The sequence below is a fragment of the Anabrus simplex genome, chromosome 14 (assembly GCF_040414725.1).
Source record: "Anabrus simplex isolate iqAnaSimp1 chromosome 14, ASM4041472v1, whole genome shotgun sequence".
Lineage (NCBI taxonomy): Eukaryota > Metazoa > Arthropoda > Insecta > Orthoptera > Tettigoniidae > Anabrus > Anabrus simplex.
Window position 1 is genome coordinate 49,255,925 of NC_090278.1, and position 18,938 is coordinate 49,274,862.

The following is an 18,938-nucleotide window of genomic DNA, read 5'->3' on the forward strand; positions in this document are numbered from 1 at the left end:
GGAAGAAATGGAAGAAGCGCATCTATTAAGAGTTTGTAGGGCAACCGAAGCACGGAGAGTCAAATATCTGAGAAGTGAATATAAATTAAAAATGGAAAGAGAGAGAGAGAGAGAGAGGAAATTTTATACAATTGATAAAATATTAAATAAAGATTGGGTTACACCAGAAAGAATAGAAACATTTTTATATTCTGAAAAGCAAGCAGAAAAAAAGAAATTAAAATTCCACCTCTGTGGTGAAGTGGTTAGCATGATTAGCTGCCAACCCCGGAGGTCCGAGTTCGATTCCCGGCTCTGCCACGAAAATTTGAAAAGTGGTACGAGGGCTGGAACGGGGTCCAATCAGCCTCGGGAGGTCAACTGAGTAGAGAGTTGTTCGATTCGCACCTCAGCCATCCTGGAAGTGGTTTTCCGTGGTTGCCTAGTTCTCCTCCAGGCAAATGCCGGGATGGCACCGGCCGCTGCCTTCTCTCTTCCCATCCCCCCCACAAGGCCCCTGCTCAGCATAGCAGGTGAGGCCGTCTGGGCGAGGTGTTTGTCCCCCTTCCCAGTTGTGTCCTCCGACCTAATGTCTCATGCCCCAGGACACTACACTTGAGGCGGCAGAGGTGGGATCGCTCACCGAGTCTGACGAAAAATCCAACCCTGGAGGGTAAACAGATTAAGTAAGAAAGAAAGAAAGAAAGAAAGAAAGAAAGAAAGGGAGAAAGAAAGAAAGAAAAAGAAATTAAAAATATGAAAACAAATACAAACGAGAATAATAAAGGATAAGTGTAAGATGGATAAGTGGCATGAATGTAATTACTAGTAAGTTAAATATAATATCAAATATAGTAAGATATAAATTGTTGTCTTGTCATGTCATTATCTTCTATTCATAATTCAGCCGTTAAGTAAGGCATGTAGATACAAGTGGAGGCACATACTTCCCCTAGAGTAGGGCCTCTCAAACGCCCAAAATCTCACGCGTGCAAATCGAGGCGCAAGAACTCCGTGCACTGTGTATCGGTCCCGCTCGGCTCAGCTCGGGCCGGACCAACGCTTCGTCTCTGAGCTACTCGGCTAAGCTCGGCTCAACTCGGCTCGGATTTGGAGCGCTACGGAGTAATTGAGGAAGAGGGAGACAGGGGGAGCGAGCGAGACAGCCGTGGAGAAAGAGAGAGAGAGCGCTATTGCTCCAAATCGAGGAGTGGGGGTCTGCACTCTGGTCAACCAAGCGAAATCGTCTTTTGCACCGTGCACAGTGCATGCACCCTAAGAGGCCCAGCCCCAGAGCACCATTACTGCATTGTCCTACGTAAGAGGCATGGAAAGGTGTAGCATTCCAACTGATGAGCCCACTGCTGCACTGGGGCGAAACGCTGGTAATTTCACATTGGAAAAGCCTGAAGAACTTAAATTCTTTTAATATTTTCAATCGATGATATTAAATTATAGTTTCCTTGTAGGAACATTATTTTTGAAGAAGAAAATTCTTTAAAATGCATGTCTATTAGATACTTACATGGCGAATCCAGAGATGAAGGCATTATCCGGCAGCAAGGCTGTGAAGTAAACTTGCTGAGCAACTCCTGCCTCATTTGATATCCTGCTGTAGACTTCTGTATTGGCATATCGATACAAGACGACAGAATCGACATGGAGAGACTGAACGTCTGGTTTCGGATTGTCGTTCTGAAAGAATGTATAACATTAAATTAGCATTTCTAAGACTAAAGTGATGTCAGTTGGGAAGAGGCCCAACTGAAAAGGTAGGAAAAACAAGACAGAAGCATTTCAAGTACAGACTGATCGAAAGAAAAGAATAACTTCTTCAGGTGGAATTGACCGTGTAAAGTGAAAAATCAGTCTGAAGTGATAGGAGTCAAAGGCTACGAAAAAATAAGCACAATCTACAGGGTGAACTTTAATAAAACCGAGACACTGCAGGGAATGATTCCTGACTGGAAATGGAGGGGAAAATGTCCTACAAACATGTGTCCGGAAATGGACGGTGTGCGTGTAACGACAATAATAGTCCAAGGACACAGTACATAGCTGAATCGCATCCACATCATAGTAAGTGTTCAAAGTGGCCTCCAGTACACGCGTTAAGACGTCGTATCATGGATTGCCTCACTCTTTCGCACGTTCCGGCCTCTCGCCGAATAGCGTCACAGGAGTCGTGAACACGCTGTTGAAGGGTCTGCACATCGGGAACTGGTTCAGTATACACAACGCTTTTCAGATATTCCCAAAGGTAAAAATCCAGGGGGTTTAAGTCCGGTGATCTAGGAGGCCATGCAACAGGGCCTCCGCGTCCTATCCAGCGGCTGGGAAAGATGTTGTTGAGGTGTTGTCGAACTGTAATGCTTAAGTGGGGTGGTGCTCCATCATGCAGAAACCACAAAACCTGTCTTATTGCCAAAGGCACATTCTCAAGGAATCCATGCAGATTATTCTGTAGGAAGTCCAAGTACGTTGCTCCGTTGAGGGGTTGTATAATAATAACTGGTCCAGGTATGTGGTCGCCAAGAATCCCTGCCCAAACATTGAAGGTGAACCGATGCTGGTGAGATGCTTCAACCATTCCCCGGGGATTTTCTGTAGCCCACAGATGAAGATTATGCAGATTCACGATGCCATTTCTGGTAAAGGTTGCTTCATCGGTACAGAGAACTGACTACAGAAATCCCATAACTGTGATGGTCTGGTGCAAAAACCATCGACAAAATCCTTCCCGTAGAGGGAAATCCTTGCACTCGTTGCAGGTGATAGGGATAATAGCGGTTGTCATGCAGGATACACATAATCGTAGTCTGGCTTACACCATGTTGGCGGGCCACTTGCCTGGAGCTTGTACTAGGGTTCGTCTTAATGTCCTGTAGAACCTGTTCCTCCAGATCTGGTGTACGCACAGTCCACGCCTCCCTGCACGTTCGTCTCTCTGAAAGGACCCGTGATCACACAAATGCCCAGAATGGCTTGAAACGTTGTGTGATGTATTTCGTGTCTGTGAGGGTACTTGTATTAGCATAGCCGTGCTGCCTCTCGACTGTTTCAATTGGCTTGGAAGTACACAAACACATCTCGGCTTGTTCCCGACATGAACACTGGACCATTCTGCTTCCAACAGTACGCTGCTTCAATCACACTATCTGCAACAGAAGAAACACACTGCAAGTATTCAGAAACAAATTTCATTCGTCAGTGCCATTCGTCGCAACGATGCATTTCCGGACACATGTTCATAGGGCATTTGTTTCCTCCATTTCCAGTCAGGAATAAGTCCCTGCAGTTTGTCGGTTTTATTAAAGTTCATCTTGTATAAAGGAGTGAGCTAACGGCCGTAGCCTTGTTGAAACACCGGATCCTGTGAGACCTCCGAAGTTAAGCAGCATTGGACGTGGTCAAGATTTGGATGGGTTGCCACGCGCTGTTGGTGGGGATAAGGGAATGGAGGAGCGGAAAGGAACTGGCCACCGTACCGTACGTAAACTCCCGCTCAGGCACACCTCTACGGAGGTTCGGACCAGCCTTCGGGCAGAATAGACCCTTACCTTACCTTACCTTATCTTATAAAGGAGTGAGACAAGGTTGCAGTTTCTTCCCACTCCTTTTCAATGTGTACATAGAACAGGTGGTAAAGTAAAGTAACAATCCAAGGAGAGGAAATAGAAACTCTTGAGATTTATTGATGATGCTCTTATTTTATCTGAGTCTTCAGAAGATCTGGAGAAATTGCTGAAAATAAATAAGTCCAAAACAAAAGTAATGGAGTGCAATCAAATGATGCACGAAATATTGGGTTAGAAAAGAAAGTAGATGGATATTGTTACTTGGGTAGTAAAATAACTAATAATGGCAGAAGTAAGGAATACATTTCTTAAGAAAACTTGCTCACTTTGAACATCAATGTGGGAGTTAGAAGTGGCACTGTATGAAAGTGAAGCCTGGACAACAACTATCTCAGAAACAAGGAGCATAGGAGAACCTGAAATGTGGGGTTACAGAAGAATGCTGAAGATGGGATGAAGAGATCGAATCACAAACGAAGAGATAATTGAATTGGTGAGAGCAGAATGATTTGGCGTTGTCCCACTCTGTTCCGCTGGTCCTGGATAGGGTGATGAACAAGGTAAGGGAGGACGGAAGAGGGGTGTTCAATAGCGGATGAGAGACAGGCTTGAAGATCTTGACTTCGCACATGACATCTTCCTTATGGGACATAGAGGACAAACTGGATAGGCTGCAGAAGGTCAACACAAACAAGACCAAAGAGATGAGGATTAAGGCATGACCAGCTTGACAGTCAATGGAAAAAGGAATTGAGCGAGTTGGAACCTTCCTCTACCTTTAAAGTATATTTACAACGGATGAGGGAGCAGATGAAGATGTTCAAAGCCGTAACCGAAAGGCAAATGGTGCGTTTTTCCAGCTCTACCCCGTGTGGAAGAATAGAAACATCTCCAGGAAGATTAAGCTCGCCTCTTCAACCACAATGTAAAGTCGATTCTTGTATACGGCTGTGAAACATGGAAAGTTACAAAACAGATCAATAACCAGCTGCAGGTGTTCATTAACAGATGTCTGTGTCACATAAAAATATGTAGGCGGCCGGACATAATCTTAAATGAAGATCTATGGATCATGACCAATCAGCAGCCAATTGTCAGACTCGTTGGCTGAATGGTCAGCGTACTGGCCTTCGGTTCATAGGGTCCCGGGTTCGATTCCCGGCCGGGTCGGGGATTTTAACCTTTTTGTGCTGTCCCCAACATCCCTGCAACTCACACACCACACATAACACTATCCTCCACCAGAATAACACGCAGTTACCTACAAATGGCAGATGCCGCCCACCCTCATCGCAGGGTCTGCCTTACAAGGGCTGCACTCGGCTAGAAACAACCACACGAAATTATTATTACAGCAGCCAATTGGCATCGAGATCAAGGAGAGGAAAATGCGCTAGATAGGGCACACATTAAGGAAGACGGATGGAGCTGTTTAGAGGTCGACCCAATAAGACCTGGAAGAGGACAATCTAAAAGGAAATCGCAGAAGTGGACACGACCTGGAGTGAAGTTAACAAAATCGCCAGGAATCGTACTGTGTGGAGAAATTTTGCCGAGGCCCTACGTTCCAGAGGGAGCAACAGGAAATAAGGAGAGACAGAATTTTAGGGCACATCTTAAGACACATAGATCTTGTTCAGTTTGTGTTTGAGGGAAGTGTAGGCAGTAAGAACATCAATGGCAGACCAAGGTATGAAAGTATCAAACAAATTAGAGTGCAGTAGATGTAGGATGTAGTACTTACGTTGAAATGAAAAGATTAACACAGTATAGGGTGGCATGGAGGGCTACATTAAACCAGTATATGGTCTGATGTCTGAAACAACAACCAGACGTGAAAAAATTGACTGACGATCAATATTGACGGAAATCCGGATTTTCTGTTCTTCGAGCATCAATACTGGAAAGGGGAGGGAATATTGTCAATATTATTGAACGTGTAGGGGTGAGCGTCAATATTTCCACCAATCCTCAGTTAAGTTCACCCTCGGAACAAACAAAATCAAGAATGCAATGTTCGATCTCAAAGCTAAACGAACGTTTTACAAAAAAGCATGTAAAGCAGAGCCTCTCAAACGCCCAAAATCGCACGCGTGCAAAATGCAGCGCAGAATTCCTGTGCGCAGTGCATCGGTCCCGCTCGGCTCGGCTCGGACCAATGCTTCGTCTCTGGGCTAATCGGCTAAGCTCGGCTCAACTCGGTTCAACTCAGCTCGGATTTGGAGCGCTACGGAGCAAGGAAGGAAGAGGGAGACAGGGGGAGCGAGCGAGACAGGCGTAGGGAAAGAGAGAGACCGCGCTATTGCTCCAAATCGAGGAGTGGGTGTCTGCACCCTGGTCAACCAAGCGAAGTCGTCTTTTGCACCGTGCACAGTGCATGCACCAGGCGCATGCACCCTGAGAGGCCCTGATGTAAAGGTTTGGAAACCTCATCGAACCCTGAGAGCAATATTTCGGCCATTGCTAAAGCTTGGGGAGAATTTTGCTGGTTTTTGAGACCAGACAAACAGTTTTCGCTGAAAAGGCAATAAGCGATATCGTTTTTTTTTTTTTTTTTTTTTTTTTTTGGACTCTTCATCGTAAGTCTGTTATAATCAACGTAAAGTACAACGAGAACCTCCGAGTTCAGATAGATCGCAGCATAGTAGTTCCTTATCATTCTCGACTTCAATTATAATATTTCTCCCCCGCCTCTGATGATTCCACCAAAAAACATCCTTCGCCGTCCGACTGTTTGCAACACTGAAAGCAGCCACGGAGTTTTATTGCCACTTGAAAATTGTAGACTAGCCACGTGGACGAACGCAAATCAGTAAGGATCAGTCGGCAACTTAGCATGGATCCGCTTCTAACAAATCTTTCTTACCTACATCGCTCCGGGTTCTGAAGTAAATAACAATCGTGTACCCCTACACGTCATATTCTCCTGCTACTACCACAGCTACCACCTCCACCTCCAGTTTCGGACAGTTCGCCGTGGACGCCTTCCACACGGCTCTCATGTTCAGCTCCACAGCCAGCATATCCAGCTAAGTATCCCGACAACCCACGAACGCAGTACTAGAGGATGCCGCGAGGGGGCGCGCGATCAACATCGCCTGGCAGTGGACTCAGCGCCACCGCCGCAACATCTCTTCCAATTGACTCCACTATACAGCACATTCCCCCATCTAATACCACCACTACCCCCACCTCCTTCCGGCTGGAATATTCCTCCACTTCTGGCACTAGACGACCCATCCACCATCTCCGATTTCTCCAGCAAACCACCTCCGGCACACATGAATTTCCCCTCCTTAATCCGTCCCCAGAATTTCATACACCTCAAGCCATCTTTTCCACGCTTCTTCCCTACAATATGCGCCGACAGGACCTCGCTAATATCAGGAAGACTTCAAGAGGAATCATCATTCAAGTGAACGGGGAAACAGCAGCAAACCAACTCGCCATCACAATCGAAGAAAGTTCGTTCGGATCAGCTATCCCTCTTCAACCCCTCTCACCACCACCCATTCAACCACCACCTCGACCATCACGTTTTAATCTACTAAGTTGGGCCATCCATGGTGTGGATCCTTCAGTCTCAGAAGAGATGATTCTCGCCGAGCTCAATACAGAGAGAGTGCCAGCTCGGAAGGCCATTCGCATCCGGAATGCGGCGGGTCCAACATTCATGATGCGAATTCTTCCGCCAACACCAGCCGAAGTGGACAGACTGCTTACCAGTGGTATGTACATACATCGCCACCATCACAAAGTCGAACCTTATCGTGCTTCACCTCCACAGTCAATCAGATGTGAAAGATACCTCATCTATAACAATCATACATCAGCCCAGTGCATAGCAAATCATCCCATCTGCGGTCATTGTCACCACCAAGTGTCCCAATACCCTTGAAACCGCCCGCTGAAACACTTGCGGGGCAACCATCCAGTCTATTCTCGCTGTTGTAGATGACGTCCGACACCTTCCTCAAATCACCCACAATAATTAATAGCTCCGGTTCGCAATATCGACCCACGAACCACGCCACCCGTCCACTTTTTCCCCACCCTACAATTGAAGATATAGTCAGATTTGTTACAAACTCCTTGCTAATGTCCATCCATGCAATGGATTTCTGGTTCAGGCTGCAGCTAATCAGACACTCAGTCTCCATTTTCTCACTACCCATTCAGTCTAAAATACTAATATCTACTTCACACTCTTAAAACCTCTTGCATAAACCTCTTCATACTACTCTCGGCATCAAGAAATGGACAATAATATCATATCACAATGACTAACAGTAATGCACAATGTACGACCAGATTTAGAATCATTTAAGGATGTCATGCAATCAGAACCACCTCATTCTTGCATTTTAAACCTCTTTATTCCTACATATATTTATAACTCGATATTTCTTATGTATCATTTGGTGTAGGATGGGAAAAGAAAACGAAAAAATTGAACAAAGAAATCCGGAAATATTATCGAAAAGATGAGCATTAATATCAGAAACCTTCTTATATTATCGTGTGAATGTTTGCATACTGCCCTTTAAAAATATCTCATAATGAAAGTAATGTTTATGTTTTATTTATTAATTCTGCTTTGTAACTTTTAGAAATGCAGGTTCAATAACACTTAGTAAAGAGGCCCAACCCCACTACCATCTCCTCCATTTTTCACATCCTTCTACCACCCCCTCATCCATCGAATCTCCCCAACCCGCCAGCATCTCTTGGCCAGAGACAGGGCGTAGCTCTCTAGGTGGCCCGCCCCACCCCTTCGCGGTGGGGAATGAAAACTTGTCAGTCAGTCGATTCCACCAGACCAAATGAAATTTTCGAGAAGTTTAAAGGATGATGGTTATTTTAAAGTATTTGTTCAATTTTTTCTTTAACTTCAGTTTTGCATTATTATTATTATTATTATTATTATTATTATTATTATTATTATTGATGATGATGATGCTCATCGTTTAAAGGGACCTAACATCTACGTCATCGGCCCCTAATGGTACGAAATGAGACGAAATGCAATGACAATTTGAAAGTCCCAAATTCATCCTCTGACCAGAATTCAAAACGTGATGATGAAGAATGAATGGATGAATATGAAAATAAAACAATCAGCGGATCCGACGCGCAATGCCTCACCTTCCCAGGAACTATATTACTGACCAAGGGACTGCTTCCACAGCACAATCCTGAATCGAAGATGCTTGTTGCCTAAAGGGGTCCAAAATCCAGGTCAACGGCCCCTCATAATAGTACCTCCCGCTTGAAAAATGTAGAACCATGGTATTTCTCAAGTTGTGGTACTAATCAAAGGTAGCGTAAACTCACGGTGTTCCAAACATTATGGTGCTACTCACAAGGAGGAGGAGCAGGAAGAGTCCTTTCATCCTTTCGCCCTTCTAATAAGATAGACCCCTCAGGTCCTATTCTGTATTATGTGTGTAGCACACTTATTTTTCGGTTCAGCATTTTGCATAGTAGCCCTCTCCTGCACAAGCTACATGCTTGTAACCATGCTAACAGATTGAAGCAATATGTTTCCGAACCGATATTTCATGTTACATGTTTATGTGATAACTTGTTCAACTGCTAGGGACTTAAATGTAAGCAGTGTGTTTCTTATAGCACTGGCGTTCTGTTTAATTGTATTTTCCGCGTGAGCTACATGCTTGTAACCCATGCCAACAGATTGAAACAATATGTTTCCGAACTGATATTTCATGTTACATGTTTATGCGATAACTTGCCCGACTGCTAGGGGGCTTAAATGTAATCAATGTATTTCTTATAGCACTAAGCGTTATGTTTAATTTCACTTTCCGTGTTTGCTATAAGAGAACAGGGTCTGAAACTATGTTTTTTCTATTGTAACTAAATCAGATTAGCATTTACCGAGCGAGTTGGCTACGCAGTATGGTTTTTCTTCTGTACTTTTTTATTTTCGCACAAGATAAATGATAGAAAGCAAATCATTTGAAGTTGTACGTTTGATATATTCCTATTATAGTTTACCGAGCGAGGTGGCTACGCAGTATGGTTTCTCCTGTAGTTTTTTATTTTCGCACCAGACAAATGATAGAAGGCAAATCATTTGAAGTTGTACTTTTGTTGTATTCATATTATCGTTTACCGGGCAAGTTGGATACGCAGTATGTGCACTGCCTTATGCACAAGATCGCGTTGTATGTTCGGCAGAGATATGCCTTAACCGAGCGGGAAGAGGAGGAGGACGTTATAACAGCCGCTATCTTTCACAGGCTGTTCAGAATTCCAGTCTTATTATTTTTTTCTCTGTTCGAATCCATCTTCTTAGAACAAACGTATCCCTAGACATGTTCTGAACACATGTTGTATCGAGTATCGTGTTCGATTCTAGTCTTGTTATGTTTTATTCGCTTCTTTTGTGATCTGAACACATCTATCAATGTTCTGATCACATGTTGAAGTTAATGATATCGAGTACAGTGTTCGATTCTAGTCTTGTTATGTTTCAATCACTTCTTTTATGATCTGATCTTCTTAGAACAAAGGTATCTCCCGACATGTTCTGAACACATGTTGTAAGTAACGACATCGAGTACAGTGTTCGATTCTAGTCTTGTAATGTTTTAATCAGTTATTTAGTAATCTGAACACATCAAACAATGTTCTGAACGAATGTTGAAGTTAACGACATCGCGTACAGTGTTTGATTCTAGTCTTGTTATGTTTCAATCACTTCTTTTGTAATCTGCAAGTCTAAACATGCACAATGATGTTATCGCTGCAACACTTGCACACTCTTGCCTTCGAGATGCATGTTCGATAGAGCTATGCCTTGACAGAGGAGGAGGAGTCGGAGGAGGAGGAGGAGGAGGAGGAGGAGGAGGAGGAGGAGAAGAAGACCTTAACAGCCTATGTATAGCCGCTATTGTTTAAAGATGACAGCTGTCAAAAAGGCACGTAGAATTTTTCAAATTACCCTCCACCACAAGTATAAGGATGAGGTTTAGTGCCGTAAAGATAGCAGCACGATGCGTTGTTGTTTAAAGATGGTGATGACAGCTGGCAAAACCACGCAGAATGTTTTTCAAATTGCCCGCATGTTCCCGACAAAGCGTACCTCGGTATTAGGCAGAAAAATTTTGTCCGTTTTGCTCTACGACGCACCATTTTCGAGATATTTAAAATTTTGCATTTAAGCCCCAAATTGAATTAATCGAACCGTTGTTTCTATCACGGCACGTTAGCCTCTAAGCTAGCTTTCTTCATAAGAACAGCAGTCATCTTGCGCAAGCGCCCTTAAGCCGTGCCATAAGGAGCTGTGTATAGCCCCATCTTGTGGCCGCATCTTGCGCAAGCGTCCCTAGGGAGTCTCATAAGAGCCTATGTATAGCAGCCATCTTGCGCAAGCACCCTTATGGCGTCTCAGCCGCCATCTTGTGCAATTGGCGTCGGGAAGGGCATCGGCCGTAAAAATGAGGTTAGGCCCTTCCATGAGGTTCGTCTTGCTCTCTTGCGCGTCAAAAGTTAGGTTAAGCCCCTCCAAGATGGTGGATGTGAGATTATCCTCGCCCTCTTAGCCAGCATACCAAAGCGATGGAGGCATCTGCGGAGGGCCCTGTGGAGGTGGAGGTGGAGGCGGAGGAGGACTCTGCGGAGGGCCTGTGGAGATGGAAGCTGCAGAATCCCTGACTTACACTACTAACGCCCAGACCCGTAGTGTTCCTCACATAACCGTACTGCTCCTATGTAACGTAGACTCATGGTTTTCATCGCAACGTGATACTAATCGCAAGTAACGTCGACCAATGGTGTTCCGCACGTAATGCTATTTTCTTGCTATTTTGCTTTACGTCGCACCGACATAGATAGGTCTTATGGCGACGATGGGACAGGAAAGGCCTAGAAATGGGAAGGAAGCGGCCGTGGCCTAAATTAAGGTACAGCCCTAGCATTTGCCTGGTGTGAAAATGGGAAACCACTGAAAAACCATCTTCAGGGCTGTCGACAGTGGGATTAGAACCCACTATCTCGCGGATGCGAACTCACAGCTGCGCGCTCCTAACCGCACGGCCAAATCTCCGTAATGGCTCTAATCACAAATAGCCTCATGGTTCTAATGTCACCATCCCTTGGTTGCCTCTTTTAGTCGCCTCTTATGACAGGCAGGTGATTCCGTGTGTGGTCTTCGTCTGCATCCCCCTTCCTCAGGTGGTAGGAGAAGGAAAACTTAAAGTGAACTAGGAAAGGAGACGTAGAAAGAGCGTAAAGAGAACTAGGAGAGGAAATGTGCAAATAGATTAAGAAGAACAGAAAGGACATTTAGAAAGAGCTTAAAGAGAACTAGGAGAGGAGATATAGAAAGAGCTTAAAGAGAACTAGGAGATGAGATATAGAAAGAGCTTAAAGAGAACTAGGAGAGGAAATGTACAAAGAGATTAAGAAGATCAGAAAGGACATTTAGAAAGAGCTTAAAGAGAACTATGAAAGGAGATATAAAAGAGCTTAAAGAGAACTAGGAGAGGAGATGCAGAAAGAGCTTAAAGAGAACTAGGAGAGGAGATGTAGAAAGAGTTTAAAGATAACTATTAGAGGTGACGTACAAAGAGCTTAAGATGAACTAGGAATGGAGATGTAGAGAGAGCTTGACGTACGAGACAAGAGGAACGGTTAATGCAGAAAGAACTAGGTTAAGAGAGAGAGAGAGAGTGTGTGTGTGTGTGTGTCGCAGAGCGAGATGATATGAAGAGGAATAAAGTTTATCGATCTACTCCAGTGTCTGGTCAGCCTGGAGCCGCCGTCGACGTTGGCGCCATTCCTGCGAGGTTGCTCCATTAACACCGTTCCGGCATTCCTTCCAAGACTAGAGCTCCCTGTGCAACTTCATTGATAAATTTGTCCGCCAGATGCTTGCCAGTACGGATGTCAGTGTAATGGAGACAAGGTGCGCTCAGGTACTGTAGATGAGCCAGTAGGTCAGGCCTTTCGAAGTGGGCAGCCCCCGCCATGGATTTTACAAGACAAGCATCCCTGTTCTCTAGTCAGAACCTCCCTCCCCTCCTCACTCCTGCCTGCAGGCAGTCATGCTGGTTTGCGCAACATTTTTCCCTCTCCGACCTTGCCGCCTCCAAATACAGTAGAGACAATATGCGACATACTGCGAGATATCGAGGGTCAGCGATTAGAGCCCTGTCTAGCGGAGTGACCTGGGAGTTACTGATTCTGTCATAAAAGCACGTGTATTTGTTTATGAAGTTTTTGGCGTTGTTCCTGCGTTTGCATTAAGTTGACGTAAGTAAATAGTAGCGTGTGTCATTCCTTTATATCTCCTCTCAATATGAGAGGAAAGATATATGCTGTGTTTGACTGCAATGACTATGAGGTAGAGAAGGATTCGCGGTCTTTCTTCCGTTTCCCTCGTGACAAGGAAATGTAAATAAATTTTGTGTTAGCATATATATTCTTCCAGTTACATACAGATTTGTATAGTACTTCCAACATTTCTGACCTGCGCGATACATATTTTATCTGGTTTAAAATATGATCTTATTTTTGTATAGTGCAGCAGTTAACCTTCAATACCGATGTGTTGTTGTAAGTGTGGTCTGTGGGTTTTGATTTAATTCAAGAAAATGCTTATGCATATGTGTATGGCTGGTTGTGTTCCAAGTTACCCCATCTGGAATGCCGTAATGCGCTGTCAAGCACTGAAGGAAATATGGGTGATTTAAGAAATGTACATATTTTGTTGAAACAATATGACGATGCAAATTTGCTTTACCCAATGTAATGGCAAGTATTGCTTATAGGGAAATCTTGAATGTTATATGTTATGGTTATATGTCTAATTTCAGTCTTTAAATAATAACCTGTTAAATAAATATTCATTTATTTATCCAGAATTGCTTTAGCAACTTTGTTAATATCTTGGTGACACTTTCTTTCTAGACGTAATTAATTTATCCATTTCCGCATACTCATTTCTATTGATATTTGAATTTAGCGCGAATTTTTAGGTCACGCCACTAGGAGCGCCACTTGCGAATTGTCTTCCATTTTAACAAGGCAAAATTGAAGTGTCGCGTATTCTCTCTACTGTATTTGCCCCGTCTCAACCCCATCTAGCTACAGCAGACTTACTTCATCACTGCTACCTGAAGAGTTACTGAAAACCTAAAAACATTGACTTTTTGACATTTAATTTTAAATTAGCTGCCTTGTGGATCAGTGACAAAGTGTCGACCTCCAGATCCTAAGATAGTGGGTTTAAAGCCGGCAGAGGTTGTCGGATTTTTGATGGTCGGAAAAAAAAGTCCATTCGACACTCCATATCGTACGATGTCGGCATGTAAAAGATCTCTGGTGATACATGGTGTTTACCCGAAAAAAATCATTAAAACAGCCATATAACAATAATTCCGTGTGGCTATTTCTTGCCGGGTGCAGCCCTTGTAAGACAGACCCTCCGATGAGGGTGGGCGGCATCTACCATGTGTAGGTAACTGCGTGATGCGATGTGTGAGTTGCAGGGATGTTGGGGATAGCACAAACACCTAGCCCCCGAGCCACTGGAATTAACCAATGAAGGTTAAAATCCCAGACCCGGACGGGAATCGAACCCAGGACCCTCTGATTCGAAGGCCAGTACGCTGACCATTCAGCCAACGAGTCGGACAACTTAGCCATAGAGGCCCAAGAGAGATTCGGTTTACTGTGCTCTATGGTAGGCCTAGAGTCAAATGGAACGTCGAAATTGACGAGCAGACAACAAGATGGCAGGAAATAAAAATGCTTCAACAGGGTAGCTGAACCCATATTATTATTATTATTATTATTATTATTATTATTATTATTATTATTATTATTATTATTATTATTATTATTAATATTATTATTTGTCTTTTCAGTCACTTATTAGACTGATACCTTATTTCAATTACACCCTGTACTTATACGATAAAAGTACAGTCAAATGTTTCCTCCCACTAAAGTGCTGCCAACTTTATGAAAAATAATTCCCACCCGTTTCGTCTTATCATGGACGAGGGATCATTTTTTCTTGCGTAACTATAGTTCTTCTTCTTCTTACCCTGCAGGGTAGGTTTTTCCCCCGGACTCAGCGAGGGATCCCACCTCTACCGCCTCAAGGGCAGTGTCCTGAAGCTTCAGACTCTGGGTCTGGGGATACAACTGGGGAGGATGCCCAGTACCTCGCCCATGCGGCCTCACGTGCTTTGCTGAACAGGGGCCTTGCGGGGGGATGGGAAGATTGGAAGGGATAGACAAGGAAGAGGGAAGGAAGCGGCCGTGGCCGTAAGTTAGGTACCATCCCGGCATTTGCCTGGAGGAGAAGTGGGAAACCACGGAAAACCACTTCCAGGATGGCTTCCCGAGGCTGAGTGGATCCCGTTCCAGCCCTCGTACCAGTTTTCAAATTCCGTGGCAGAGCCGAGAATCGAATCTGGACCTCCGGGGTGGCAGCTAATCACACTAACCACTACACCACGGAGGCGGACTGTAACTGTAGTTACAGAGAAATATTTATCATGTGCGCGAATCGTCCCACCATGCAGTGTAGGGTTTTAATGTTAAGCGTGAGATACATCCCTGCCTATATTCAGTGCGCTCCGTAGAGGGAAGAAAAAGCTAGCGTACGAGGAGATTACAAGAGAATCTCAAAGAAGTGGGCAGCTGTTATGTTCACTTCGTGCAGTCGCTTAAGTGAGGCCAGTATCCAGTAATCGGGAAATAGTGGGTTCGAGCCCCACTGTTGGCAGCCCTGAAGATGGGTTTCCGTGGTTTCCCATTTTCACACCAGGCAAATGCCGGGGCTGCACCTTAATTAAGGCCACGGCCGCTTCCTTCCAATTCCTGGGCCTTCCCTATCCCATCGTCGCCATAAGACATATCTGTGTCGGTGCGACGTAAAGCAAAAAAAAAAAAAGTTCACTTCCGTGTAGTAACCAATAAGAAAACACTATCATCAATGTTCGATTTATAACGATCTTCTCATATTATTGATGATGATGCTTGTTGATTAAGAGGGCCTAACATCTAGGTCATCGGCCGCTAATGGTACGAAATGAGACTAAATGTAATATCAATTTAACACTCAAAACTTCATCCACTGACCAGAATTCAAAATTAGATGGTTAAGGAAGAATGGAAAATAAAATAATCAACGGATCCAACTCACAATATTCAAAGTTAAAAATAATTCCAAAATCAGTCCACTGACTAGAATTCAAACAGACGTCGATGAACAATGATTATGAACTTAAAACAATCAGTGGATACGACCTGAAATGCCCCTCCTTCCCAGAAACTATCTTAAAACAATGGTAGGTATGTACCAAAGGTGCTCGGCTGGACGCCCGTTAAAGGTAGCCCAATGCGGCCGGGCTGGCGTGACGTCAATGCGGGCAGCATACGTCACAGTGAAGCGGGAGACCGAACACACCACTTTGCAAGAAGGGAACGGTGACGTTCGATTGTCATTACTCAGTGAAATGCTGAATAGGGACAGTATTTAAGAAAAGAAAACGCCGCTGCAATTGCAAGAAAACCGACCTTTTCAAAATATTACGGTTTGATTTATGCTACGCTTGATGCAAACGATTAGTTTTATTTTCTTATGTTCACACATTAAAAGAAAACTAACACGTTATAATTTTTGTGCTTCGTTTTATAAATGTACAGGTTTTAAGCGTAGAACCTAAAATTTACAATTCCTTGGATGGGAATGACAGTATTTCCATTTCTTAAACAGTAACATTCCTGCTATTCATTCATCAAAAAGTAATATATTTACATAATTCGACAAGTTTACTGCCTGATTTTGCACATCTGTTGTATTGTGTGAATTTCCCTGTTCAATGATTTTGAAAATAGAATTTAAAACTTATCAACGTCCGATGCTAATTCTAGCCTCTAAATACGAGGTAGTTTCATCACGAGTGAGGACATTGATATTTACTCTACAAGATTAAAATACAACAACAATGTAAACGTTTCTTCTTCTTCTTCTTCTTCTTCTTCTTCTTCTTCTTCTTCTTCTTCTTCTTCTTCCTCTTCTTCTTCTTCCTCTTCTTCTTCTTCTTCTTCTTCGTCTTCTTAATCTGCTTACCCTCCAGGTTCGGTTTTCCCTCGGACTCAGCAAGGGATCCCACCTCTACCGCCTCGAGGGCAATGTCCTGAAGCTTCAGACTCTGGGTCGGTGGATACGACTGGGGAGGATGACCAGTACCTCGCCCAGGCGCCCTCACCTGCTATGTTCAACAGTGGCTTCCTAGGGGGGTGGGAAGATTGGAAGGGATAGACAAGGAAGAGGGAAGGAAGTGGCCGTGGCCTTAAGTTAGATAGCATCCCGGCAGTTGCCTGGAGGAGAAGTGGTAAACCACGGAAAACCACTTCCAGGATGGCTGAGGTGGTAATCGGACCCACCTCGCCGCTGGAGGGACTAGGGTGCACACCACGTGACGACAGAGCGAGCATAGCCACGCGTTGATAGTCCACTGCCGCCAAGTCGTGTTCAAATTCGTTGAATGGAGGCTTCAAAGGAAGAGCAAAGGGGTGTAGAGAGTTTCCTGACAGCAGAAGGAGTAAGGGAACGAAAATTCATTGAAGAGTGGCACAAGTGTACGGAGAACGCTGCATGTTCATTGCAAGTGTCAAGCGATTCAAGGAAGGGCGGATGTCGTTGGCCGATGATGCACGGTTTGGAACGTCACGCCACATTGCCGATGCCATTGTCTAGCAAGTGGGTGCCCTCATTATGCAAGATGGGCGAGTTACGGTAACAGCCATTGCTGCAGAGGTCAGAGTGAACGTCGGAAATGTTCACGCCATCATTAAGGACAGATTTAAATTTCGCTAAAAGTGCGCCCAATGGGTGACTCTCAGTATTCAGGAAGCATGTCGAATAGACCTCTCTCTTGAACATCTGCTGTGCTGTGCCAAGGAAGGGAATGAGTTCCTGACACGATTGGTCGCTGGAAACGAGACATGGTGTCATCACTTTGAACCCAACTCAAAGCGACAAAGTCTTCACTGGAAGCATGCCGGGTCACCGCGACCCCAAAAAACGTAAGGTGAGTCAAAGACGGCTCTGACAGGCAAACGATTTACCTCGGACACCAATGTCAAGCAGTACGTTCGGAACTGGTTCACAACGCAGCCCCAGGAATTTTACGAGACGGCCATTCGCCGCCTTGTGTCACGGTGAGACAAGAGCCTCAACAGTGCTGGGCAGTACTTTGTCGCCAGAGGTTTTCCTTTTATAGCCTCCAGCTCGTTTTTATTTGAATGGCCCTTATATATTCTCCACATCTGTTATTTAACTGAATTATCTTTGATTTTATAATAGAACAGTGCATTTCCTATTATCTTGTAATGTCCGACTCATTGGCTGAATGGTCAGCGTACTGGCCTTCAGTTCAGAGGGTTCCGGGTTCGATTCCCAAGTCGGGGATGTTAACCTTCATTGGTTAATTCCAGTGGCCCAGGATTCTGTGTTTGTGCTGTCCCCAATATCCCTGCAACTCAAACACAACACACAACACTATCCTCCAACGCAATAACACGCAGTTACCTACAGATGGCAGATGCCACCCACCCTCATTGGAGGGTCTGCCTTACAAGGGCTGCACCCGGCTAGAAATAGCCACAGGTAAATATTATTATTATTATTATTATTATTATTATTATTATTATTATTATTATTATTATTATTATTGTACCGGGTGGTACACCTCCACGTCGCTAATTCAAACTTTGCGCCTGTTGAAACTCCCCTACTGGAGGAAGTCTGAACTTTATCTAAGGTGTTAATTTTCAAGTTTCTCAGAAGATGTCACTACTTGGAAATTTTGAAGTTTCTGAACTGGGTCGTTTTCGATGTATTTTTGTTTCACCTATAGTAAGAAGTGTGAACTTTCTCTTCTAGAGGACACTACTGAAGAACTACAATGGTGCACCCTAGTGCGAAGTGAAAGAACTGTTTTTTGGAGAAATTTTTATTTCAAAAGTTTGTTCCTTGTTAAATTTCTTTCTGTTATTGTTTAAGTTGGCTGTATAACCCTTTCTTTCCCCTTGTTTTGATTTTAGCCAATCCCGAATTTCTTTAATTAATTTCTGACCAATGAGGTGTATCTTCTCCAAAGGGGCTTGCTTAACCCTAGCCAATAAAGTTCTTGTGGGAGGGTGTTCTCATTCCTGAAACGCCTCGAACTTTCCGCGAGAGTATATAAACTGCTGATTTTCGGGTCTCCGGGCCACTTCTGTAACATCTTTCAGTGTGTAAAGTACGTAGCAGGGGGCGGGAAGCGCCTCTTTCTTCGGGCAGCAGTTCATCCACAAGGTAATGGCCTTTTAATAACTTCTTTTCTTGCTAGC

General features: G+C 44.1%; 1 protein-coding gene across 2 annotated transcripts in view; it reads right to left on the bottom strand.

Annotated features, from left to right (window-relative positions):
• LOC136885288 (inter-alpha-trypsin inhibitor heavy chain H4) overlaps positions 1-18,938 on the bottom strand; it is a 347,969-nt gene that overhangs the window by 314,589 nt on the left and 14,442 nt on the right. For both annotated transcript variants that reach the window (XM_067157795.2, XM_068230407.1), the window contains exon 2: positions 1,505-1,674. In XM_067157795.2, the coding sequence (XP_067013896.2) occupies positions 1,505-1,674 (170 nt within the window). The remainder of the gene's footprint in view (positions 1-1,504; positions 1,675-18,938) is intronic.